Source organism: Lepidochelys kempii, chromosome 3 (assembly GCF_965140265.1).
Source record: "Lepidochelys kempii isolate rLepKem1 chromosome 3, rLepKem1.hap2, whole genome shotgun sequence".
NCBI lineage: Eukaryota > Metazoa > Chordata > Testudines > Cheloniidae > Lepidochelys > Lepidochelys kempii.
In genome coordinates, this window is record NC_133258.1 from 104,306,834 (window position 1) to 104,334,731 (window position 27,898).

A 27,898-nucleotide genomic window follows, 5' to 3' on the forward strand; every position below is an offset into this window, starting at 1 on the left:
AGCAGCAAATCAAACTGTTAATTAATTTTAAACATATAAAGAATTTCGTATTGTAAAATTAGCATATGATCATTCTGTCTTGTTGCCCATACTAACTGTTGTCCACCTACTACACGCATTATTCACCTGCCAATGGCACCTGGCAAGTAAGTCTGCTCACTGATTTGTACTGAGTAATATTAGTTTGATCAGACCTGGTCCACCCATGCCTGTTAGGTCTGTGCTGATGTATGCACAGCAGCAGAGGACAATTTTTTACTCTGCAGCAGCAGACCCAGACAGTGTCAATGCTGTTGCAGGGAGCCAGCAGGAGCCAACAGTCAGTGCAAAGTGCTCTGTAATTGTATCCAGTGGCGTATTAACGCCTAGGCCAACAAGACCTAGGCCTAGGGCAGCAAATTTATAATAGCAGCCAGAGGCTGCTTCCCCCGGTGCCAGTTTGTGCCCTCCGCCCCTGGCCCCACCCCAACTCCACCCCTTCCCCGCCCCCTCCCTGTCCCTATTGGTCCCCTTCCCCAAATCCCCGCCCTGGCCCCACCTCCTCGCCTGAGCGCGCCGTGTTCGCCCCCTTCCCCGCTCCTTCACGAAGCTGTTTCGCGCACAAGCACTGGCAGGGAGCAGGGAGAAGCAGGACCCGGTGGCGCGCTCAGGGGAGGAGGCAGAGCAGAGGTGAGCTGGAGCAGGGAGCTGCTGGGAGGGGGCGGCAATTATTTCTGGGCCTAGGAGCGGCAAAATCATTAATCTGCCACTGATTGTATCGTATCTTTCCTGTGAAAAGAGGGAGTGGAAGTCCCAGCCTCTGCACAGGAATATGCATAGCAAGTGGATGGGAGCTGGGTGAGTTTGAGTATGCATGTATGCCAGAGAGACAGACAGACACACAATGCTTGCGGTACCATATACATACTGCATACAGTTTTTACAAGCAGGAGGACAACACTGCATGTGTTTAAAACAGTTCTGGGGAAGAAAGCTAGAAGATAGGAAGAAGAAATTAGAGGGAAGAGACAGAGAAGAGAGAACAAAACCATAGTGTCAAAGAAAAGGGGGGGAGGGGGTGTAAAAGAAAAATAGGAGAGACTGAAAGGAAAACACTATTGAAGGGTAGAGAAAAGGTAATGGGGTGAGCATGCTACCTAGCAACAGGTTTATGAAATGATGTGTACAGTTTGCTGCTAAGAGTGCAAACATTCAGAACTGTAGTTCAACAGCGATGTGAAATAACTATAATGGGAAACACAGGAGGATAATATTAAGTGATCCATGCAGGAAACAGGACAGTATAAGTAATGTTAAGTGGGACAGAAATCCAAATTTAATTTAAAATTAAAAATACTCCTACTTACATTATTCTTCTGGCAAATAATTTCCTGTAAAAATAAAAATGAATATTAAAAACAGAACTTGAACAACGTTTAGAAGATGTGTGTATTTAATACTGTTGGGCACCAATAAACATTTACAGAAGACCTGGGGGGTAGATGTGAATATTTTCATTCTGTCAAATTGCTGTAAATAATAAGCATTGGCTCTGCAGAGACATTAAGTATTTAGATATTAACAGATCACCGGAACTGTGAATTTCTCTTACATTTTCTTCATCAAAGTGCACACCAGTCGTCCTTGTCCCTGCCCTAAGGATGAATGCCATGCTAATTTGTGAGACATTTATACTCAACAGGTATCATTTCTACACCGTCTGTAAGAGAGACTGTAAAACTAGCGTAAATGGTATTTTAAATATTTTTACAATATTCCCGAACTGCACTATTAGCGTGAATAACTGAGAGCCAGTTTGGCCACTTACTGCTTGAGTGGCTTGAAATTTAATTTGTACTAATATATCTCAGGCAAGGGGTGTGTGAAAAATTCCTGGAGCAGACATGGTTTTGACACGGTAACCCACTATGGTTATATTCAGCGCTTCTTCCTGCACACCCCATTGATAGTCTGCTTGCAAAACCACTTTTGAAGCCTGATCCTGCTTCTATAGGAATTTTGGTATCCATTCCAGAGGAAGCAGAATTAGCAAATGGCCATCCAGCGTAGCAGTCTACACATGCTTCACTGGGTAGCACTGAGCTTATTCATCTCCACACTAAAAATAGAGCAGGTGTCAAACCAATGGTCTTTACATCTCAGGCCTGCACATATAAAACAACTACACAGCAGCCATGTTTAGTGTTGTAAGGATTCGTCTCAGGCAGTTATTTACAATGGGGTCTGAAGTCAGGAATGGACTACCTGCACGTATATCCCACTACTTTACAGCTGCCAACTTGTCAGTTTATCCCCACCTGCCCTACGGCAGGATTTTATTTACTGTGTTTTGTTGATACTTGTTTGAGCTGCAAGTTGCAGGAGGCTTTCCCAAAATCTGGGTAATTATTTTTAAAATGTTACTGAATTCCTACCCCCATACTCAAAATTTAAATTTAAAAAATACCAAATTTAAAAATATGGGGAAAAGGAGGGAAGGAAACCATAATTATACAAAACCAAGTGCTCATACATCACCCCTCTTTTAACAGCTGACTGATGAAAATACAAGGGGGGCGCCTCTCACTGCATAGGAATCCCTCCTGAGCCACATACGCACTTCCATAGGTGTTTACCAAACCAGGAACCAAAGTAGCTAGGGAGTGGGGCTTTGCATTGTGAACAGGATTTCTCCTGCACACTACAGGAAACCCTGCTTTTTGTTTTTAAAAATAAATAAATAAAAAGCAGTAACAAGTCCTATCTAGCCAACTTAAGAAACATAAGGGCTTGTCTACAGAATGTATTAGTCCACACCAGAGGGATGTAAATTCTAGTGCGTCGCAGGCTAACTGACCCATGTGGACGCTGCTGGCATTCACTGAAAGCTCACTAGTGCGTATTAACACAGTACTGTTTGAAACTGCGCTATATTAACACGCACTAGGTAGATTTAGTGCATTCCAGCAGGGATGACATGGGCCATTTAGTGTGCAACACACGAGTGCACAGTAGAATTTACACCCCACTGGTGTGGGCTAATACACCATGTAGAGAAGTCCTAGCAGTACAAATAAACCTAGAGTAAATCATTAATCATTAAGTATTGTTATAAAACTTCAATAGGTTACCCAGTAGTGGAGCTAGGTTTTGAGCAGTGGTGGAGCTGCGGGGAGGGCAATGGGTCATTGGTGGTGACACCTTCATTTATACCTATTGGCTTGAAATGCACCACACATACACCTAAAGACTCCCACCACCATTAGTCGAGCCACTGAGGTTATCAATTATCAGGAGGTTTTGTAACTGCGTAGAGGCCTAAACCAGAGCCTACTGAAGTCAATGCAAAGATTCTGAGAGAGGAACCAAACCAGAACCTGATCTAAAATAGCTAAGAGATTTGTTGTACTCTTGCTAATTCCTATTAACATTATTGGGCCTGATTCAAAACCCACTGAAGTTAAGGGGAATCTTTCCATTGATTACCATGGGCTTTGGATCAGGCCCATTGAGGGGAATTTGGACACCCGTGGTCTAGTCTTATAAGCCTTATGCATGCTGAGCTCCCGCTGATTTCAATAAGAGTCCTGCACACGGAAGACTTGTGGGATCAGGCCCTTAAAACTATGAAGGGTGGAGTTTTCAAAAGTGCCTACTGGAGTTAGGTGTCCAATTCCCATGGAGAGTCAACAGCTTGGCATCTGACACCTTACAGTGCTTTTGAAATTTCCATCCTTACTGATTACTTATGCAGTACAGTGGACAATGAGGCCACAGTAAAAGGAGTAATAAAATTGAATTCAAATAGGTATTTTGTCATTAGATTTTTATTTTGAGGGCACAGACCAATACAGTCTTGTGTTGAAAAGAGAAAGAAAGAAATATGGGTAAACCACAGAAACTCACATGAAAGAGGCTGCTCCTAAGCAGAGCCTTCCTCAGCAGCGTACTCTGAAACTTGCATAGACGACAAATATTTCTCACTATCTATAAACTGAGAATTATATTTTAATTTAAATAAAACTTGTAATTAAAATGAGCATTTATGAAACTTTCTGGTAGCCACAAATTTGTTAGTACGTGACAGGTTATAAACATTGACTTCTCAGTGACTAAGTCATTTTCTGGGTAGTTTTAATAGTGATTTTGACAATCAGAAGAACACTATGCTCAAACAGAAAGTATAACAATAAGGTAGCTGTTATGTTTAATAATAAAGCAGGCTAGAAATTAGCTTAAAGAAGGCTGTGTTGTCCAGTGGGTTAACACAAGCAGAAAGTTCAAAATGCTAGTTTTATTCACAAATCCAATTCACAAATTCTGTCCCGCAGTTCAAACAATGGTGGTGTAAACAGCAGTGTGCACCAGAATGCTGTGCTGTATCTCCCCCCATAAGGGCACTGTGGGGATAAACATCAAGGTTCCTAGTTTGTGTTAACACAGTCCTCTTTAATGAGAGCTAGGAACCTTTTAGTTCATGCCTGCAGTGTCCAGACAGGGAAGTTACAGCAGAGCACTTGGATGTGTACTTCTATTCACACTCCTGTAGTCAGACATGACCTGTGTGAGAGGTTTGGGTAGCCTTGTCCAAGTTTACAGTGGCGTTCTGCACTGGTTGGATATGAAATATTGGTGTAGTTCCAAAACTCTGGTGGCAGTGAAGATTCAATAGAGGCAGTATTATTCCAACTATATCTTCTATACATATGCAGAAGTCCACGGTGGGTAAGGAGCCAACATAAATATATATTTTAAAAAATTCTAATGTAAGATCATTTCTGCAGAAGTTTTAATCGCATGGGTGTTCAAGCAGTATTTGTAGTACAGAAGTAATGCAGTGTGTTGAAGGGAAGAATATGGTAGTTTAGCATCACTACTTTCACCATGAAAGGAGTCATGCAAATCATTGTATGGTTCTATTTCTAGAGAAATTACTAGCACTACCTATGGTTTCATAATGTATAATATGTAAAATGAGACCTATTGAAACTCAAGAGCAATAAGGTGTTATACATACATTCACAAGTACTACAGTGACGATCCAAAGAGCTGAAAACGTGTTTTGGAGGGTGGAGCAGCAGAGTTTTCATTCTCTTTTATGTTAACTGGAGGAGAATATTTTCAGCTAAAACTTTGTTCCCCTTGTTCCTGCACACACAAATTGCATTCATGCAAAAATCCTTTTTGTTACTATTTTTTAACCTTTCCATACTTTATTATTGTAAAAAAAAAAAATCCATTTCTTTGGCATACATATGAAGTGGCTCCAGTATAACACTATGCAAATTTTGGAAGCAGACTGTAGTATTTTGAGTGGGTAGTGCTTATGAACTTACTAACAGGGGTACAGAAATTACTACAAAACACATCTGCTCTGTAACCATGATTGGGTCAACCAATATGGATTCTAAAGAGAAGAAAAAGCTACCAGTCTTGTCCAAAAAATCTTAGCAAAAATTGGAACCAATGGTATGTTTTCTTTTTGTGTGCATGTCACGCAGAGTGCGTGTAAGAGCTTCCAGAAATCTGTTTGATGGTACAGTTCCTTAGGGAGAAAATGACAAGCAAAACCCTCTGAGCTCTCCAACTGCATTCCCTAGTCTTCCTTTATTCCATCCAACCTTTTGAGCACAAGCTGAAACTAAAATAATTGTTGTCCAGATGTCCCTTCCTCTTCTTTTTAGCACTGTCAAAGAGAGAGAGACTGCATGAGAGCAGCAGGAGCAGACAGAGGTGTACAAACTGACAAAACCCTGAGACTGCTAAACAGTCCAACGGGCTAAGGTAGTGGGAGAAGGGGGAAGAGACTGAGTCATATGAAACTTAACTCATGAAGTAGGGCCTAACTGCAAATAACTTGACAAAAATAGAACCAAATACTACTCCAGCTAAAAGCAAGGAAAACTGAGCCTGCATGGTAATCAAAAGTATACACCCGAGCAGAAGGCAGCCCCACTCCCCATGCTGCTTCCCACAGCTGCCTCACATGCTTCTCTTCAGTAATTTTACTGTACTTACTTCTTTACATTCTGCGCCAAAAAATTCAAAATTCTGTGCACAATATCTTAAAATTCTGCAAATTTTATTTGTCAAATAAATGTGGAGGCTCCAGCATGGCATTGGGGAGAACAGGTCACTGGCTGCACAGAGGTGGGAGATCACTGTGCAGCTCCCACCCAGGACATGGACTCAGCGGTGAGGCTGCACCCAACCTTGACATAGCACAAGAACTAGGCCTGCCCCAGAAACACCCCAGGGCCCTGCCCCTCCATGGCAGGTGCACCAGGTGTGGGCAGGCAGGCTCAGCAAGGCAGGATTCAAGTGTGGAGGTGCTTAGTGGGGGGGATCCAGCTGTGGGTTGAAAGGGTTCTGCGTGAGGCAATCTGGATGCACAGGAGCTTGTTGGGGGGGTTCTGGGTGCAACAGTAATGGGACTCTGCAGCAGGATCCAGGTGAAGGTGGTTGGGGCTTAGCAGGGGGGTCTGGGTATGAGGGGGATAGAGCTCGTCAGGGGGCTCTGGGTGGCTCAGTGGGGAGGTCTAGATGTTGGGGGAGTGGGACTCAGTGGGGTGGGGATCCAGGTGCAGCTGGTTTTGGCTTGGTAGGGTGGGGATCCAGGTGTGGATGGCTTGTTGGGGTGGGTCCTGGGTGGGAGGAGGGGGGAGGCTCAGGGGAGAGTCTGGGCATGAAGGGGTCTGGATGCACGGGGCTTGGGCAGATGGAGGCGCAGCTCCCTGTACAGTGCTCTCTCCTCTTGATGCTGAGGAGTGATGAGAGCAGGAAGTGCGGTGGGGGTGGGGTGGAGGTTGCAGAGCTTCTTACAGCTGAAGGTGGGTCTGACATGGCCCCATAAGCCATGCAGGGGAAGAGGAAATCCCATCCTCCCCAGCCCAGCCAGAACTAGCAGCTGAGCCCAGCGCAGGGTAGGAGCCACCAACTGGGTCTTCCCCAATCCTGGCCCCTGCCCCACAGTGATTTACCTCTCTGCTGGCTGCCCTGGGCACCCGAAACCTACTGCTGGGGAGGGTCACATGACCGCTCTTGTGGCTTCCCTTTGCTTCCCTGTCAGAAAGTCATTTTTCTGCAGGAAAGTGAAGAACTCTGCAGGGAACATAAATTCTGTGCATGCACAGTGGTGCAGAATTCCCCCAGGAGTGTAATTTCTACAACTGGACAGGAGCAACTGTTTTCCCCCCCATCAGGACTGAGCGGAAGAATGCTCTTCCAGAGCCAGTCTCACTCTCCAACCACACCACACCCCTCCTCTCTTGCTTATGTATCAGGATACAAAGCTGGAGCATAGGGCAGCCATCAGAAACATGCATATGCTGTAGAAATGTGTACAAGATTCATACATATAAGTCAGCTCTATCATGGACCGTTAAGAACTATCCACTAGCAAAACTGTCCACTAACAACAGTGTAACCCAGCGTGCCCTGTTTACATAGAATGGGAGTCTGTTAGGGCTCTCAGCTCAAACACTTGGTTTTTAGCTGAAACCATACAGACTCATGACTTCAGCTCTAGAAGTTCTTCGGGTCAATCTCCAGTGCTGGCCAACAGCACTATTCTTCAACGAAAAAACTTTGAAAACAGACTCCAATTTGCAAATTGGATACAATTAACTTAGGCTTGAATAGAGACTGGGAGTAGTTGAGTCATTATACAAAGTAAATGTATTTCCCCTTGTTTATTCCTCCCCACACTGTTCCTCAGACATTCTTGTTAACTCCTGGAAATGTGCTGGAAATGGCCCACCTTGATTATCACTTCAAAAGGTTTGCACTCCCCCCACCCCACTCTCCTGCTGTTAATAGCTCATCTTAAGTGATCACTCTCCTTACAATGTGTATGATAAACACCCATTTTTTCATGGTCTCTGTGTATATAAATCTCCTCACTGTATTTTCCACTTTATGCACCGATGAAGTGAGCTGTAGCTCACGAAAGCTTATGCTCAAATAAATTGGTTAGTCTCTAAGGTGCCACAAGTACTCCTTTTCTTTTTACAAATAAAGTGTTAGGTTTGTTTCTGATTTAACTGGATTTCCCTCAAGCTTTTACTTATTACTTATATGCCTTGCAAAGTTGCTACACAAAAACACTGTGGTTGGTTTTGTTGGTTTGTTTTTGACAAAAAGTAGGAAAACAATTCCTGTATTATATGGAGCATTTTCCTCTGACATCCTCTGTTGGCATTTTTGCCTTAGAGGGTGTGACAGAATGCTGAGAATCAGCAGCTGAACTAACACTCTCCGGTCACTGTTTAACCAATCAGGTCCCCAGCAGGACCTGATTAAGGAGAGGAGTTCCTGATTACATATCAGATTGGAGCTGAGCAGCTAATGAGCCCATTAACAAGGAGACTGGAGAAAAGAGCACAGGAAGGAAGTGAAAGTGGGGAGAAGCAGAAGAGAGAGAAAGGCTAATAGGGCCTGACAAAAGGGAAGTTCTCTGGAAGGAGACATCTTTTCTCCCCCGACCTTTGGAGACGGGGTAGTAAAACTAGAGGACATGGTAAATACTGTGACTACACTAGCAGGTAAAAGGTGATGGAGTGAAATACTGTAAATAATGCACAGTATCTACATGAGAGACGATCTCTGAGCTGTTTGTGCAAAGCATAGAGGATGGGAACAGTGGGTGTCCCATCACATAGAGGAAATGATTAGTCCCTGACATGAAAGAGTAACAAATAGCAAGCAATAATGTCCAGTGCTACAAGCTTCAGACGTTATATCCAACAAGACTTCACTATGTCAGTCCACCACACGATGGTTTTCCACTACAAGTCTCAATTCTAGTTAATATGACATGCACTAAGAGGTCTCCAATGACTGTGTGCATGGCCTGGAAGTTTCCATTCTTAACAAGGGCCATTGGAAGGAATCTTCCTTTGGTCACTGGGACCAAGTCCAGAGGTAAATCTGTACTATTGTGATTTGCTTTTTCATCTGGCTCAGCAGCAGGCAAATTGCCCCATCTTAGACTTTCATAGGCCTGCTTACCAATGTTTAATTTACACCCACTTCCTTATGATCTCTGACTTGGGTCCAAGGCTTCTGCAAGCCTGCAAAGACAGGTACTAATCTCAATTTCCATTTTTAAATTAGCCTTTGGGAAATTTTTGGAGCTTCACTCTCTGCCCAAACAGCTCTGCATCAGGCTTATCGGTGATGTCTCATGTGAAGTAATGGAAGTAATGCCTTTATTTTCTGTACATTGCATCTTTAAATTTATAAGAACTTGTGTGGAGGCAGCTGTCATGTTGTTTCCAGACTTCCTAATACAGAGTGGACATACCCACTGCACTCTCAAAGATATTTTACTTTTTTAATTGGCTGTTTTCCTTAATCTACAAGGAAAGTGCACACGGTTGCACTCTGTGTTTGGCAAGATAGAATATGGAAATCAGGATGTGCTTCATAGGTTCACAGACTTTAAGACCAGAAGGGACCACTGTGATCATCCAGTCTGACTTCCTCCAAAATGCAGGCCATAGAACCTCACCCAGTAATCCCTGCATCAAACCGATAATTTGTGATAATCTAAATTGGACATCCCAAATTGATTTAATGACTCCAAGTGATGGAGAATCTACCACATTACTAGATAAAATTGCTCCATTGGTTAATTACCCTTACTGTTAAAAATCTGCTCTTTATTTTTCGTCTAAATTCGTCTAGCTTTAGCTTCCAATCTTTGGATACTGTTATGCATTTTTCTACTACATTAAAGAGTAACTGACTATTAGAAATCTCTTCCCCATGTAGGTACTTGTTGACCATGATAAAGTCACCTCCTAATCTTTTCTTGGATAAACTAAACAGACTGAGCTTCTTCAGCCTGACACTGTTTTCCAAACTTCTAATCATTTGCGTAGCTCTTTTCAGAACTCTTAAATGGTCTCTGCATTATCATCAGTAATCTGAGTCTATGTTTAGAGATATGCAAGTGTTAAACGTTTTCTTGAGTTACCTTCAACGACTGCAGGGAGTCTGCATTTGTATCACAGTAGAGGATAATGTTGTTGGCCATACTGAAGCTCTCTCTGACTCCCAAATGGTAGAACAAGGAAGGCTGACGGAAAGCATCACTCATCTCCACCACTGCAATATCTGCAAAAAACCAGTAAAAGAATAACTGTAAGTCATGCAGTTCCGAAAGGGGAGTACCTAAGCTCTTCTCCTCCACCAGTTGTTGTTTGACAGAGTCTGCATTTTAAAGACGGAAATAAAGAACAGGAGGGTTTCCCCCTTTTTAGATATCACAGCTGAATTTTCAGTGCATAACCAGCAGGAAGTGGTTTCTCTTTACAGCATTTTTTTTTTTAAAGAAAGCAGAACTTCATTTCACTAACTAGAAAAGGATAGAATGTCACTGAACAGGAGATAACGGAAAAGCTCATTTTGAGTCTTGCACGAGCACATGATCTATTTGCCTATCCTATACATGATGATTTAGGATTGTGGAAAAAACTAATGATATTTTAACTTGTACATAAAAATACACAAAATGTATTTACTCTGGGAAAGATGTACAAAAAAATTGCACTGTATCAGTCTCGTTGCATGATAAAAGGTAAACCCACAAGCTCTACATTTGAAATTCTACAGACCAATCTACCTTTAAAATTCAGTGCAGAAGGAAGTAAAAGACAAGAGACACAAAGTGATACATATTTATTTTGATTTATGGAAGAAGAGGGAGGAATCCCAAATCCCTACGTACCCCAACACAAATTACAATGTAAACATAGACCTTGACCCAGCCAACAGGTCTGTGCATGCAGAACTCTGCTCACATGAACAAAGTAAAACACATGGGTAAGTGCTTGTAGAATGCGGGCCGCAGTCCTTCCAGGCACTTGTGACCCAAATCAAGCGCACAAAAATAAATGAAGTGCCTAAGCTGATGCATCCCCAGCTTCACTTTTCCGAACTTTTCGCAATGCCATGACCAAACAAAAATCAACCACACAAATCATTAATTGCAGCTCACATTTATGAGGATGTTTATTAAACCAAGAACTGTAGCTCTCTTTTCCTGCAATACCCTTGTGGAGTCAAAAATCCACTATGTTAAGAGAACTGACTCATCTCTGCTTCTCACGCACAAACCATCTGCCTCTTGCATCAACCTCACTTCCTCCTCGAGTCAGCCAAAATATATGTATTTTAAAGAAAAAAAAGGAGTCAGATGGGTTATGTAAACTATTGGCTGTTATCAAGAATCTGCTTTCCTTTCAACCTCAACGATTACCTGGGAGAGGTTTTCTTTTAGAAGCTTCAAATGTTTTGTTTTCTTTGAGTGAATGGGATTGAAAGCAATTCTCTATTTACATTTTCTTTCAATTATATTCTATTACAGCAAAGAAGAACAGAAATGTAATACCCAAATATTACCTCTCGCTTTCTCCCTCTCTCGCACACACAAATATATACCGTAACATTAAATGGGAAGGGCGGGAGGGGGAGAAGAGAGTAGAAGAGAGAGAGGGGAAAGTGTAACAAGAGCCAAATAAGTATTATGATAATACCACTGTACTTTATCTCTGTGTGATTATGCTTTGTTTTTTTTAAATCAAGTTACACTGCAGCAAGTTCTCCTTTTAAAGTATTTTTTTTAACTATTGTTACTCACGTGACACATATGGCAATTTCTTGCAATACCCTTGAAAAACCTTATTGCACTATGTTAAGGATCTTTGGAATCGATTTTATTCAAAGAAAAGGTTACGTATTATTGTGGGCCAGGATGATCAAAGGACTATACTGAACAATATTTTAGACAAGAATGATCTTTTGGGACAAAACATGTCAAATGGAATTCCTGGGAAATATCTAGGGGAAGGTGAATACAAAGGCCCTACACTTGTTATTCAAAAAAACAACCTTTTGAAGCTATGCCCTGAGGAGAGAACCACTGGCATTTTGGGGCTGGGATCATTGAATTGATATTCTATGATTCTATGAAAAAAGAAAAGGAGTACTAGTGGCACCTTAGAGACTAACCAATTTATTTGAGCATAAGCTTACGTGAGCTGCAGCTCACTTCATCGGATGCATTCAGGTATTTTCCACTAAATGCATCCGATGAATCATAGAATCATAGAATATCAGGGTTGGAAGGGACCCCAGAAGGTCATCTAGTCCAACCCCCTGCTCGAAGCAGGACCAATTCCCAGTTAAATCATCCCAGCCAGGGCTTTGTCAAGCCTGACCTTAAAAACCTCTAAGGAAGGAGATTCTACCACCTCCCTAGGCAACGCATTCCAGTGTTTCACCACCCTCTTAGTGAAAAAGTTTTTCCTAATATCCAATCTAAACCTCCCCCCCTGCAACTTGAGACCATTACTCCTCGTTCTGTCATCTGCTACCATTGAGAACAGTCTAGAGCCATCCTCTTTGGAACCCCCTTTCAGGTAGTTGAAAGCAGCTATCAAATCCCCCCTCATTCTTCTCTTCTGAAGGCTAAACAATCCCAGCTCCCTCAGCCTCTCCTCATAAGTCATGTGTTCCAGACCCCTAATCATTTTTGTTGCCCTTCGCTGGACTCTCTCCAATTTATCCACATCCTTCTTGAAGTGTGGGGCCCAAAACTGGACACAGTACTCCAGATGAGGCCTCACCAATGTCGAATAGAGGGGAACGATCACGTCCCTCGATCTGCTCGCTATGCCCCTACTTATACATCCCAAAATGCCATTGGCCTTCTTGGCAACAAGGGCACACTGCTGACTCATATCCAGCTTCTCGTCCACTGTCACCCCTAGGTCCTTTTCCGCAGAACTGCTGCCTAGCCATTCGGTCCCTAGTCTGTAGCTGTGCATTGGGTTCTTCCGTCCTAAGTGCAGGACCCTGCACTTATCCTTATTGAACCTCATCAGATTTCTTTTGGCCCAATCCTCCAATTTGTCTAGGTCCTTCTGTATCCTATCCCTCCCCTCCAGCGTATCTACCACTCCTCCCAGTTTAGTATCATCCGCAAATTTGCTGAGAGTGCAATCCACACCATCCTCCAGATCATTTATGAAGATATTGAACAAAACCGGCCCCAGGACCGACCCTTGGGGCACTCCACTTGATACCGGCTGCCAACTAGACATGGAGCCATTGATCACTACCTGTTGAGCCCGACAATCTAGCCAGCTTTCTACCCACCTTATAGTGCATTCATCCAGCCCATACTTCTTTAACTTGCTGGCAAGAATACTGTGGGAGACCGTGTCAAAAGCTTTGCTAAAGTCAAGAAACAATACATCCACTGCTTTCCCTTCATCCACAGAACCAGTAATCTCATCATAAAAGGCGATTAGGTTAGTCAGGCATGACCTTCCCTTGGTGAATCCATGCTGGCTGTTCCTGATCACTTTCCTCTCATGTAAGTGCTTCAGGATTGATTCTTTGAGGACCTGCTCCATGATTTTTCCAGGGACTGAGGTGAGGCTGACTGGCCTGTAGTTCCCAGGATCCTCCTTCTTCCCTTTTTTAAAGATTGGCACTACATTAGCCTTTTTCCAGTCATCCGGGACCTCCCCGGTTCGCCACGAGTTTTCAAAGATAATGGCCAATGGCTCTGCAATCACAGCCGCCAATTCCTTCAGCACTCTCGAATGCAACTCGTCCGGCCCCATGGACTTGTGCACGTCCAGCTTTTCTAAATAGTCCCTAACCACCTCTATCTCCACAGAGGGCTGGCCATCTCTTCCCCATTTTGTGATGCCCAGCGCAGCAGTCTGGGAGCTGACCTTGTTCGTGAAAACAGAGGCAAAAGAAGCATTGAGTACATTAGCTTTTTCCACATCCTCTGTCACTAGGTTGCCTCCCTCATTCAGTAAGGGGCCCACACTTTCCTTGGCTTTCTTCTTGTTGCCAACATACCTGAAGAAACCCTTCTTGTTACTCTTGACATCTCTTGCTAGCTGCAGCTCCAGGTGCGATTTGGCCCTCCTGATATCATTCCTACATGCCCGAGCAATATTTTTATACTCTTCCCTGGTCATATGTCCAACCTTCCACTTCTTGTAAGCTTCTTTTTTATGTTTAAGATCCGCTAGGATTTCACCATTAAGCCAAGCTGGTCGCCTGCCATATTTACTATTCTTTCGACTCATCGGGATGGTTTGTCCCTGTAACCTCAACAGGGATTCCTTGAAATACAGCCAGCTCTCCTGGACTCCTTTCCCCTTCAAGTTAGTCCCCCAGGGGATCCTGGCCATCCGTTCCCTGAGGGAGTCGAAGTCTGCTTTCCTGAAGTCCAGGGTCCGTATCCTGCTGCTTACCTTTCTTTCCTGCGTCAGGATCCTGAACTCAACCAACTCATGGTCACTGCCTCCCAGATTCCCATCCACTTTTGCTTCCCCTACTAATTCTACCCGGTTTGTGAGCAGCAGGTCAAGAAAAGCGCCCCACCCCTAGTTGGCTCCTCTAGCACTTGCGCCAGGAAATTGTCCCCTACGCTTTCCAAAAACTTCCTGGATTGTCTATGCACCGCTGTATTGCTCTCCCAGCAGATACCAGGAAAATTAAAGTGATGATTAAAGATGAAGTGAGCTGTAGCTCACGAAAGCTTATGCTCAAACAAATTGGTTAGTCTCTAAGGTGCCACTAGTATTCCTTTTCTTTTTGCAAATACAGACTACCACGGCTGCTACTCTGAAAACTGTCTGATGATTAGATGTTCCTGAAGGGGGGAGGAAATCAAAGGCTTATAAAAAAAATAGGCTGATCTGTGCAGTCTGTGTGCTAGTTCTGAGCTGAGGCCGTTATGAACTTGTCATCACAGAAAAGCCCCTTGATGGGTCTGCAGGACTAACTCCTATCAGAGCCCCTGCAGGAGTTGGAGGTGAAATCTGGTAAGCTTTTCAGCATGCATGTAGTTTCTTTTATTGTTTTTAATATGTTTTCTCTGTGACACTTTCACCTAAAGAATACAAGAGGTTGCTTACAAAGAGCTGTGTGTACCTTATAACTGTGGGCAATTACGCTGCTTATAGCCTCTGGAGAGAGCAAAGCGCAGCTGCTGACTGCTCTGCGCTGTCTGACTTGCAGTGGAACCATGTAGCATGGAAAAAACACCCAGTAAGGAGGGTGAGACGTACATCTCCACGCAAGAGAGGTGATGGGTTGGAGCCAGAAGCCTAAAAGGTGGGTGTCCTCGATGGACCAGGGAGCGGAAATACAGGAGCAGTTGCCCTGAACTGTGACAACATGAGTTTATCTTGAGCAATTTTAAGCTATGGTATACTTTTCTTGTCATGATGCTCAGAGGGGAATTTGAGCAACTTTCCATTATGTTTAACTCTTGAATTTTACAAGATGGTTTTGAAACTCTTATGGGAGTAACAGAAATAATATAAGATAAGAAGAAACAAATAATTTAAAAGCATGCAGGCCAAAACCAGACAAAAAATATGAAAGATATTTGAGATCATCCTTTGCGAGCACTGCTGAAATCTCATGTTCTCACCATCTTGGGAAAACACATAGTATAAGAACGCAGCCCATTAGAGATTAAACTCATCTTGCTTATCATTTTTCACAGCAGCAATTTATAAGCAAAAGAGATATCATTTTATGAGCATGCTATCTCTGCCATGTGAGAGTATCAATATTATCTTGTAACAGCAACAAACCTCCCTCCGGAGAGAATCCATTCCCTGCATCCCCTCAAGCAAGGAACACAGAAAAGCCATAACCTTTGGCATTGATTTGCTGCAGGGGATCTAAAGCTTTTTCCTTGCACTGCCCCCACTCTGCCACCTTACTCTTGGTGTCACATGGCCACCCCATCAGTGTCTTCTTCCTGACACTCTCAAATTAGTGTAATACATAAACACAGAGAAAGCTAGGCCATTAGGAGGAGGTGCAGGTATAGGTGTGGATGGGAGTGTAAATTTCACAAAATATATGGCAGCATCCTCTCTTATCTATACCTATGGACTTATATAGCTCTCATCACCACAGTATAGGAGTGGCTCCCAAGTATTTCAAAACAGAAACAACCATCTCACTCTCTTTCTTCCTGATTAACCTGTAGGAGAAATAGCTTGATTAGTTTATGGGTATAGGTTTGGATTAGGTTATAGGTTTATAGACTTGGATTATGTTTGTGTGTATGAGAGAGAGAACATGTGTGTTGTGTGTAAAAAGAAAAGGAGTACTAGTGGCACCTTAGAGACTAAACAATTTATCTGAGCATAAGCTTTCATGAGCTACAGCTCACTTCATCAGATGCATTCAGTGGAAAATACAGTGAGGAGATTTATATACACACAGTGCATGAAAAAATGGGTGTTATCATACACACTGTAAGGAGAGTGATCACTGAAGATGAGCTATTACCATCAGGAGAGCAGGGGGATGGGTGGGGGAGAAACCTTTTGTAGTGATAATCAAGGTGGGCCATTTCCAGCAGTTAACAGGAACGTCTGAGGAACCGTGGGGGGTGGGGTGGGGGAAATAAACATGGGGAAATAGTTTTACTTTGTGTAATGACCCATCCACTCCCAGTCTCTATTCAAGCCTAAGTTAATTGTATCCAGTTTGCAAATTAATTCCAATTCAGCAGTCTCTCGGAGTCTGTTTTTGAAGTCTTTTTGTTGTAATATTGCAACCTTTAGGTCTGTAATCGAGTGACCGGAGAGATTGAAGTGTTCTCTGACTGGTTTATGAATGTTATAATTCTTGACATCTGATTTGTGTCCATTTATTCTTTTACGTAGAGACTGTCCAGTTTGACCAATGTACATGGCAGAAGGGCATCGCTGGCACATGACGGCATATATCACATTGGTGGATGTGCAGGTGAACGAGCCTCTGATAGTGTGGCTGATGTTATTAGGCCCTGTGATGGTGTCCCCTGAATAGATATGTGGACACAATTGGCAACGGGCTTTGTTGCAAGGATAGGTTCCTGGGTTAGTGGATATTATATTAGTTACTATTTCCCCATGTTTATTTCCCCCCCCCTCACCCCCCATGGTTCCTCAGACGTTCCTGTTAACTGCTGGAAATGGCCCACCTTGATTATCACTACAAAAGGTTTCTCACCCCCCACCCCCCTGCTCTCCTGCTGGTAATAGCTCATCTTCAGTGATAACACCCATTTTTTCATGTACTGTGTGCATATAAATCTCCTCACTGTATTTTCCACTGAATGCATCCGATGAAGTGAGCTGTAGCTCATGAAAGCTTATGCTCAAATAAATTGGTTAGTCTCTAAGATGCCACTAGTACTCCTTTTCTTTTTGCGAATACAGACTAACACGGCTGCTACTCTGAAACCTGTGTTGTGTGTGTGTGTGTGTGTGTGTGTGTGTGTGCGCGCGCAGAAATTATTGGGAGAAAGCTAGGCCAAATAAATGACCTATGTATTTAGTTAGGAATAATGCGAGGCCTATGGTCAATCCTGTCTCTTGCAGGAGTACTGTATGTCCGTATTCTAAATCCAGCTTCCGGGAATTTCTTTCTCCCATTTTACAGGCTCCTGCAGTGTAGCTGTCACAAGAGGTCTTGGTTAAGGAGGGAATGGAGGTCTCTCTAGTAGATGGAGCTAGTCCAGTAGTTGGAACTCCTGAATATCAGGATAGAAACCTTGAACTTTCCTTTGAATTCAATAAGGAGTCAGCACATGGAGTGCAGAACAAGGGGATGCATTCACAGCAGTTTGTGTTGCTAAGCAGACAGACTGCTGTATTTCGTAGTGGATTTTTCAGGCTTCATTCCTAGATATAAACTGCAATAATCTTGCCAAGAACTCACAAATAGGTGGATCGCTGGGCCTAGATCTGCATCCAACAGGATAAGGAACATTCATCTAATAGCTGGGACATACCCTGTCCTATCTTCTTCCACAGACATCAACAGATCAAATTCCTCAAACCGGGAAGGGATTGGGCGTGAATCTAATGATCCATTTCTAAATTCGTTATAAAGACCTTCTCACTTCCGTAGTGTGCGAACAGGGATTTAAAAAAGCAAGACTAATACTTGAAGGGCCAAATCTGATTCCACTGAACTTATGACAAAAATTCAGTGGGACCAGGATTTGATCGAGCCTACAGATCATATTGATCATGAGTATATAAAATGCCAGAACCCCATTTGCCATAGCTCTGTAACCATGGTATTCTATCACTGCCATCAAAAGAAGAAATTAATCCCTTTAATGTACTGTTGCAGGAGGAAACCTGTTTATCTGTCTTCCATTGACTGGAAAGCATTACTTTACAAGTTATAAAGCAGCATTTCAGCAAAGGTTACTGTAATATTTACAGATTTGCAGTGAAGTAAAACAGCCTTTCAGTCCATTTATCAAAATATTCACATTTCCCCTTTAAGGGGAGAGAAACCATAATAGACAGGTGAAATTCACCTGTGGTATGAATGGAAGACAAAGCCTTCTCAATATCTAAGCCCTATAGAATCATAGAAGATTAGGGTTGGAAGAGACCTGAGGAGGTCATCTAGTCTAATCCCCTGCTCAAAGCAGGACCAACCACAACTAAATCATCCCAGCTAGGGCTTTGTCAAGCTGGGCCCTAAAAACTTCTAAGGATAGAGATTCCATCACCTACCTAGATAACCCATTCCAGTGCTTCACCACCCTCTCAGTGAAATAGTTTTTCCTAATATCCATTCTAGACCTCCCCCATTGCAACTTGAGACCATTGTTCCTTGTTCTGTCATCTGCCACCACTGTGAATAGCCTAGCTCCATCCTCTTTAGAACCCACCTTCAGGTAGTTGAAGGCTGCTATCAAATCCCCCCTCACTCTTCTCTTCTGCAGACTAAATAACCCCAGTTCCTTCAGTCTCTCCTCGTAAGTCATGTGCCTCAGCCCCCTAATCATTTTTGTTACCCTCTGCTGGACTCTCTCCAATTTGTCCACATCCCTTCTGTAGTGGGGGGCCCAAAACTGGACACAATACTCCAGGTATGGCCTCACCAGTTCCGAAGAGAGGGGAATAATCACTCTTGTGCTCTTTTTTATCCTCCCTGGATAAAAAAAAAATTGATCTGGCTACAGGTCATTGATAAAGGGTAGCCCTTCTTTAAAAAGTGGGAATGATACTACCTTCCTTTGTAAAGTATTTTCAGATCAACAGGTAAAAGTGCCATGCAAAAGCTAAATATTATTGTTTGCTAGTTAGCAAAGTAAAAACAGGCACCAGTCAAAAGAGATGAAGGGGGTATGGGGGCGCAAGACTATCAGTGTTACGGGGCAAAAAACTGCCCCACTATAAATAGTATCAACTGAATAAATGTCTCTTCTCAAGAGAAAGTTATTTACCTAATAGTAACTGGAGGTTCTTCAGGATGTGCGGCCTCTATCTGTATTCCATTGCAGGTGCACTTGCGCTCCATGAGCCTGGAATTGGAGAATTCTTGCAAGCAGTGTCTGCCAGTCTGTATATGTGCCCTTGCTCTCCTTGTGCTTCTAAGAGAGGGTGTAAAGGGCGGAGCAGACTGACCACCTCTCCAATTCATTCTCTACTGCAAATCCAGGTAAGATCTGAAGCAGAGGGGAAGGAGGGCAGTTAGTACAATACAGATATGGACCACGCATCTCAAAGAACCTCGAGTTACTATAAAGGTAAGTAACTTTCTCCTCTTCTTTGAGTGCTGGTCCCTATGTACATTCTACTGTGGATGACTAACACACAATACTCAAGCAGGAGGAGGGAATGAGGATACAGACGGCAAAGCTGTACCTCTGTCCCAAAGGATGCATCAGAAGAGGAGTCTCCGACCAGAGCATAATGTCTTGAATACATGTGGCTCAAACTCCACGTAGCTGCCCTGCAAAATGTCAAGCAGGGGCACTTCTTGAAGCAATGCCACTGAGACCACTTGTGCCACTGTAGAGTGCGCCCTTACCCAAAGAGGGGAAGGAAGTTGTGACAACTGGTAGCCACGTAGGATACAGCCCAAGATCCATTTAAAAATCTTCTAGGAAGATACAGATCAGCCTCAAACTTGTTCTGCTTCGGCAAGAAACAGTCTAGGTGATTTTCTGATTGGCTAAGAGAATGAAGTCTCCTCTCCTCCTCAGATGCATGGAGTTTCAGAAAAACACACATGGAAGTCAATTGCCTGGTTTATGTGAAATTCTGAAACTACCTTAGGGGTGAATTTTGGATAGAGACATAACAAGACTTTGTCCTTATGGACTATGGTGTATGGCATACCTGCTACCAGGGCTCCAAGTTCACCTACCCTTCTGGCTGAGGTGATGACTCAAAGAAATTCAACTTTCATTAACAGGTGAGACACAGAACATGTAGCTACTGGTTTGAAGGGGGCTTAGTGAGTGCCAAAAGTACAAAGTTCAAGTCCCCATGAGAAGTTGGTCTCCTTACTGGCAAAAAGGTTCTGATTAGGCCTTTCAAGAATCTGCAAGTCAGCAGGGGAATGAAAACTGAATAACCATCTGATTGCAGAGGACACACACACAGATTACTTCCAGGTGGACTCATACAGAACTGAGGGAGACACCAGTTGTTTTGAGAGAGAGAGAGAGAGAGAGAGAAAATATTCCAAAATGAAGGGGATATTTGTTGACTCTGGAAATACATGTTTCTGCTGTGCCCAAATGAAAAAACACTTAAACTTGGCAAAGTCACATTTCCTGGTAGAATCCTTTTCCAATATTAAGAATGATTTGTAAGGCTTCAAAGCAGGAACACTCTAGGCTTGACACCCTTCCAAAAACCAAGTCCTGAGATGAAGTGCTTTAGGGTTGAGAGGCTTGATCCTGCCGTTCTCCAGGGTCAAGAGATCGAGAAAAGACTGTATACTGATTGGTGAATGAGATGACATTTGTAGCAGATATGGGAACCAAAATTAATTGGGCCAATTGGGGGTGATGAGGATGACTTTTGCCTTGCCCTCTTGAATTTCCCATAAGATCCAAGGTAGGAAAGGCATAGCTAAGATAACCTGACCAAAGAAGGACAGCATTGCCTAGGGCTCCTCTGGAACAGTATATATTGCATTTCCTGTTTGTTTGGGAGGCAAACAGATCCCAGGTGATGGTTCCTCATTGAGCAAAAATACTGTTCACTACTGAATTGTGCAACTCCCACTCGTGATCGATAGCAAAGTGCCTGTTGAGGGTGTCTGCCATCACAATATGAGTTCCTGGAAGGTACGCTGCTGACAGGGCAATTAGATTCCTGATATACCAATTCCATAGGGTTTCGGCTTCTACCCACAGGGGATGGATCTCTTCCCTCCCTGTTTGTTGATGTAAAAGACAGTTGTCATGTAGTTTGACATTATGAGGACATGGTGAAACTGGATGAATGACAGAAAGGCTCTGCAAGCCTCTCGGACTGCCCAAAGTTCCAGAAGATTCATGCGCATCCTGGTCTCTCAAGGCATTCAAGTGCTCTGTGCCATATGGCTGTCCATGTGGGCCCACAGCCTAAGAAGAAGGCATCTGTAATCATCATCTTGTCTGCTGAGGATAGGAAGGGAACACCCTCACATAGTCAATGGGGATCTTTCTACCACATTAGTGATGACAATACCCTGGCGGGATTCAAGCTGTGTTTGTTTGGTGAATGCACTATTTGGAGCCACGACCGGAGGCAATGAAGGTGGCATCTGGCGAAGGGGATTACATAAGGGCATGAAGTCATGAACCCCTGGAGAAAAACACAAGTCATGACTGGTGCAGCAGAGTTGCACATAACCTGGTCTATCAGGTTGTTTTTGGAGCGAAACCTGTCCCCTGATAGATAAGCTCTTGCTGTGACTGAGGCCAAGGTCGCTCCTGTGAAGACTATAGTTTGTGTCTGACTGAGGGTAGACTTCCAAGTTCACACTGACTCCTGGAGAGGATAGGAGCTGAAGCATTAATGAGGGCAACACGTAGACTTGTTGATGTGTCCTGGCAATGAGAAGTTGAGATAAGTGAAGTCATTGAGATAAGTGAAAATGGTGAAGCTGCTTCATCTGAAATGAGCTGCTACTATCTGGATGACTTTGGTAAAGAACCTGAGGTCAGTGGTAAGGTCAAATGGGAGCACCCTGTATTGAAAGTGGTAGGGGCCCACTATGAATCTGAGAAGCCACCTGACGGCACAGTGAATGTCCAAATGAAAATACCCATTCTGGATATCAAGAGCTGTAAACCAAACGTCCTTTTCCAGGGATGGTTGAGATTGCAGAGCTTGAGAATGGGTCTCCAAACACCTTTCTTTTTGGGTATTGAGTAAAAGCCTCTGGTGTTGAAGAGGTACCAGTTCTATTGCTCCCTGCTGCAGGAGGGATTCCACTTCCTGTCAGAGAATCCCCTCATGAAAAGGTCCTGAAGAGGGACAGAGATTGTGGTTTTGGAGACGGTAGGGAAGTAAACTCAACTGCAGAGCCGAAATGGAGAATGTCAAATACCTACTTGTCCTTTGTTATTACACTCCAGTTGCCAAAAAAGACTGCTAGATGACCCTCAAAGAATATGTGGGAATCAAACAGTGGTGACATCATTGGTGGTTTTCAGCTCTTGAACTCCTGTCAAAAATATCTTTTAGCTAGGGAATGCAGTTGAGATGCTCTTGTTGACACAGGAGTTGAAGGGAAATGAGAATTTTGCATCCTTTGTTTCTTATGAGGTGGACCATAAGTCTGCTGATGATAAAACTATGAGTCACCAGACTAGGTTTGTAGGGCTGCCTGTGAGATTTCCTCTTCAGAGCAGGTATATATAGTCCCAAGGAGTGTGGGGTGGCCCTAGAGTCCTTTAGAGTATGTAAGGACTCATCTGTCTTTTCATTGAAAAGATGAGTTTCATCGAAGGGCAAGTCCTCCACGGTGTTCTGGACCTCCCTGGGAAATCCTGAAGCATGTATCCATGACTCACAGTGTATCACAATGGCTATTGCCATTGATCTTGATGATGTGTCCACCACATCAACCGCTGATTGAAGTTTGGTTCTGGCCACCAGCTTACCTTTTTCAATAAGAGCCTGGGATTGTGCTCTGTCTTGCTGTGGTAGTTTGTCTATAAAGTTTGTGAACTTGGAATAGTTCAGGTAGTCATACTTAGCTAACAGCACTTGACAGTTCTAAACTGAAGACTAGTAGTTGGGAAGAAAGGTCTTCACATCAAGTTTAGATGTCTAGCCTCCTTGGCAGAATGAGTGGATTTGGGATCTAGCCTTCTTGGCAGAATGAGTGGATTTGGGATGTTGCTGTCTAGAACGCTCTGCGTCAGCTTGAACAACTAGTAAGATCGGAACTGAGGGTGGGGTGCATGTGGCTGGGTGTATGCCAGACTGCTCTAGTAGGTTCCACAATAGTAAAAGTGCTATTCAACTGGATCTGGTAGGTTGCAGGATATTCAAGAGTTTGTGTTTTGGGTCCTGGATCCTAGATCTCCTCTAGGGAGATCCCAACAGAGGGTCAGTGGATATGGATTCCCTTGTATCAGAGTAAAACCTAATGGTGGGAGGTGCACTCCATGTCAATTCAAACCAGTGTATAGGGGGGGTCCCTTAGCGTGGATCTAACTGCGGCCTCATGACCTTCTCCATGAGGTGCTCTTTGATCCGGAGCTCCAGCAGCGTGAAAGCGGCAGATATTGCACCCAGCCACAAGATGCACTTCCGTGAGACAGTACAGGCAGCACTGATGGTCGTCACTGACTGAGGAGCATGGAGAGGAAACAGTTTTTGAAGCCCAGTTCTGGGCATAGTCCAATATCTGTCACTGAGCACTGGGGTGAGGCAGTTCCCTTGGAGCAGGGAATCTATTTAACCACAAAAACTTTACTAAAAAAAAAAAAAAAAAACTTACTAAAAGCCATTAAAACTATTTACAAGATACACTACAGGCAATCTTTGAAACATTTACATATAAAAAAATAATGAAGCAGTAGCAGCTCTCAGTAGCAGCTCCGGACATTGGAAGTTCTAACCCAGGCCATGCAGCTTTAAAAACTAGAAAGGCAGTCAGTCCACTCTGCCCTTTATGCCTTCGGTTGGAAGCACAAAGAGAGCAAGGGTGCATGTGTGAACCAATGGCCATTGCTTGTAAGAATTCTCTGACTCCGGGCACATGGAGCACATGCACACCCACAGTGGAATACACATAGGGACCAGCACTCAAAGAGCAAGTACAGAATGTTGCTATTTATGCAGTCAGTGCAGGGCACCTGGCTCCAGTTGCCCTGGGAAACTAGCATCAATGTGCTGGAATTACAGGCAATCTGCTTGGCCCTTCTTGCCTAGGAAATGCTGCAAGATCAGTGTACTGTGTCAGATCAGTGAGACAAACGGGATGCAGTGGTATACCATGAGCAGGGGCACTGGCAGCCCTGAGCTCCTGCAGAAGCCCTCTGCCCAATTCTTAGTCAGAGTCTCACCTTGCCTGCCTCAGAATGGCCTACCTTAGGATCAGGAGAAAATCATGGCATATTGGCTCAGTGGGACTCCCCTACTTCCAGGGAAGTGGAGCCTACAACCCCAGGTATTCTAGGAGATTAGCCAAGGACTGTGACATCTGGTCTTCAACTGGCTCAAATCCAAGAAGTCAGTAAAGTTTTGCAGACTGTTCTCTGCTATCTTTGAACAGAGCCTGAGGAAGGGACCCATTCACTTGGGATTAGAGGATGGAAAAAGGGCTATTGCCTCCCGTATTCTGCTGATTCCTAAATGTTATAGAAGGTCAATCAGAACAAGGAGCGCTACTTAGAGGAGACTGCAGAGTGCCTGTTACAGAGCATGAAGCAGTCAGCTTCATTCCCACTCCAGTAACTTCTTTCACTGAGGACAAGAGAAAGGCAATTATGTTTATTCCTGCTCCCTTTAACATACCCTTAAGATTTACTGGCACGGTTCAAGGGAGGCCTTTAGCTGTATTCTCTGCAAATGCACATTTCAGCAATTTCTGAAGGGTGAGGATATTTGATCCCATAATATTAAAGGGTTTAGGTACTAATCCCGCATAGCCTTTTTGGGTAAAAGTCCTATTAAAATCAGTGAAGTTCTGTCTATAAAAGTGTACAAAGGTTGGGACCCTAATGAGGTGTACAACTGAATTACATATCTAAACTTTTAGAGCTTTGCAAATTTTTTATATATGATAAAATAGTTCACTAGGAAGGGTGTGTGTAGAGCTGTTTGCTTTTGGCTATAATCAGTGCCTTTAAATGCTGAGAAAGTGATTAATGAGATGTAAAGTGACCAAAGTTCATCTCCCACTCCTTCTTTTAAATACAGTAGTACAAGGAAGAACCCGTCCAAGTTACTAAACAAATGCTGCATGGTAACATGTTATATTCTATTATACATACACACATCTTTTGGCTATGATCAGTGTACTTCAGAAGTGCAATTAAAAATAAATCTGCAATGAACACATCTGAATATATCTTGTGCTAAACATATGACTGTTGTCTTTCATTCACCACGCTCTAATTTCTCAGCTAGGACAAGATAAACGTCAGCAGTGGAAACTAATGGAAAACCAGAACAATAATTTGCTTTTATACAGAGTAAGGGTGGGTTTTTTTCTTTTTTGCTTATGTAGCCGTTTTTGTTCAGGGATTAAATAGGATGACATCAAGCTCATTAGATATAAAGAGATCTACATATAAAGAAGAGCAACATGTGACAATATTTGCTTGGGTGCCCAAATTTGCCATGGTAGCGCTTTAAAGTCAGCTGTACGGGCTGGTACTGGCAGCCATTTTTTAGCAGTACACCATACCGGCCCGTACTGCCTTACTTTCACCCCAGGCAATAATCAACCTATACAAAAATGCCCTGAAGATTATAGTTGAAGAAACTCAATGAGCTATAAATATAATGAAAATTGGCAAGCACAAAGTGGAGAGAGCAACAAATTAGTTTACAGTATCCAGAAGATATGCAACATGGAAACTTGAAAAGTTGCTTGCAAAATATTTATTATACCTACCAGTATCGTTTTACATCTGCATCCCTGCCTTTAACCCCAAAGGCTTTCCAAATGCTTTACAAAACCATGAGCAATATTTCTTTCAGACTCGTGCATGTGCACAGTAGTGGGAGAGAAGTTGCAAGGAATCTTCTACACAAATGCAGAGTGTAAGCATAATAGCTGTCCATGAGCTCAGTCAGGGACTGATTCTGAACAGCACCACTTCTCCAGGAGCTCGAGTCGTGTGACTCTGCTTGCTTCTAACTCTGGTAGTGGCTGAAGACCACATGTTGACCCAATATCAGAGGTGAAAGTAAGCTGGTACGGTCTGGTACGGCATACCGGCAAGAGCCAGTACGCCGTGCTGGACCGGACCAGCTTCCCCAGCCTGGCGCTTTAAAGGGCCCTGGGCTCCAGCCACTGCGGGGAGCCCCGGGCCCTGTAAAGCACCACCCAAGCCCCGCTGCCGGAGCCCCTGGGGTAGCAGCAGCAGGGCTCCAGTGGTGATTTAAAGGACCAGGGGATCCATCTGGTGCGGGGAGCCCCGGGCCCTTTAAAGCACCCCCGGGGCTCCCCGCAGCAGCCAGAGCCCCCGGTAGCTCCAGGGGTGATTTAAAGGCCCGGAGGCTCCCAGCCACAGCCAGAGCGCTGGGGCCTTTAAAACTTGATTTAAAGGGCCTGGGTATTTAAAGGCCCCGCCTCTTCCGGTTGAGGCCACGCCTCTCCTGGTCGAGGCCACGCCCCCGCTCAGGACTCCGGAGTACCGGTAGGTCCTTTAAGTTACTTTCGCCCCTGCCCAATATATAAATAAATCATTTCACCCAGCACAGAAATGCATTCATCTCTGGATATAAACTCTCCTCCTAACCTGCCAGTGCTTGTTCATATCCTGTGGATGTCAGATCTTAGTTTAGTGGATGAGCTCTTTAGGGCAAGGGAATAGGCCAAGATTTAAAAAAACAAAACCAAACCCCCCCTCCCCAAAATCAGGTGTCTAAAGTTAAGTGCTTAAATCCATATTTAGGTACCTAAATAAGTTACTTGATTTTGACTCCACCTGAGCTGTTCAGTGCTCAGCACATTGAAAATCAGACCACTTATGTAGGTGCCTGAATATAGACTTAAGCTTTGAATTTTAAAAATTTTGGCCATAGTCTTCTATTTGTGTGAAAAATACAAATTTATGGTGCGACAAAAGAAAAAAAAAATCAAACTTCCAATGTTTCTGATTATTTTAGCCACCATAGTGGGCATTACATTGTTAAAACATCCTAAAAAACAAACATACCCCCTACTTCCTTGATATGCACAATTACTTGAAAAAGTCCGGTTTCATGTTTCCAAGCATATTGAGATACATTGGTATTACAGACAAAAAAGTGTAGCCAGTCGTTAGACTGCACTTGCAGTTTGTTCTTTAAAACGTACAAGAGACCAAATAACTGAATGTAGCCAAATTTATTGTTCAAAGACAAAGCAGTACAATACAAAAAGGAGACACACATACCCTCCTTCTGGGAAGCAACTCTTATCAGCATATCTCTTACACAGAATGTATGCTTTGCAAATATGCATTTAAACCATCTATATTTCTAGTATGGTTTTACATGTTACAAAACTCTCTCTCTGTCACTAAAATCCAACCTGCCAGCTCACAACAGTTCCTTAGTCGTTATTTTGTTCTGTACTTTTCTTATCTCTCTTTTGGATAGAACATTCTAAAACAGTTGCCCATGAAGGCACCTGTACTGCTACTAGGACATAGAACGAATGTATCTTGCCTTTGACAAGTTCTCCATTAGCTAGTGCCAAAGCTGACTTCAGTTTTGCAGTACACATAGTATGACTGAACAGAATTGTGGGGAAAGCACAGTACATTGTTAAACTTATATGTATTAGCTAACAGTATGTTGATGATCATAGCAAGAGTTGGCACAAACATTCCATAACCTATTGTTATTTACATTCTGATATTGCACAGGGTCCCCAATTGGGATCAGGGCTTCAC

At 43.5% G+C, this 27,898-nt stretch overlaps 1 protein-coding gene across 4 annotated transcripts in view; it reads right to left on the bottom strand.

Annotated features, from left to right (window-relative positions):
• Window positions 1-27,898, bottom strand: part of MAP3K5 (mitogen-activated protein kinase kinase kinase 5) — a 156,527-nt gene that overhangs the window by 96,281 nt on the left and 32,348 nt on the right. For 3 of the 4 annotated variants that reach the window (XM_073337413.1, XM_073337414.1, XM_073337410.1), the window contains exons 2-3: window positions 9,959-10,098; window positions 1,347-1,370 (exon numbers count right to left, since the gene is read on the bottom strand). In XM_073337413.1, the coding sequence (XP_073193514.1) occupies window positions 1,347-1,370; window positions 9,959-10,098 (164 nt within the window). The remainder of the gene's footprint in view (window positions 1-1,346; window positions 1,371-9,958; window positions 10,099-27,898) is intronic. The other variant, XM_073337411.1, reaches the window with a different exon arrangement.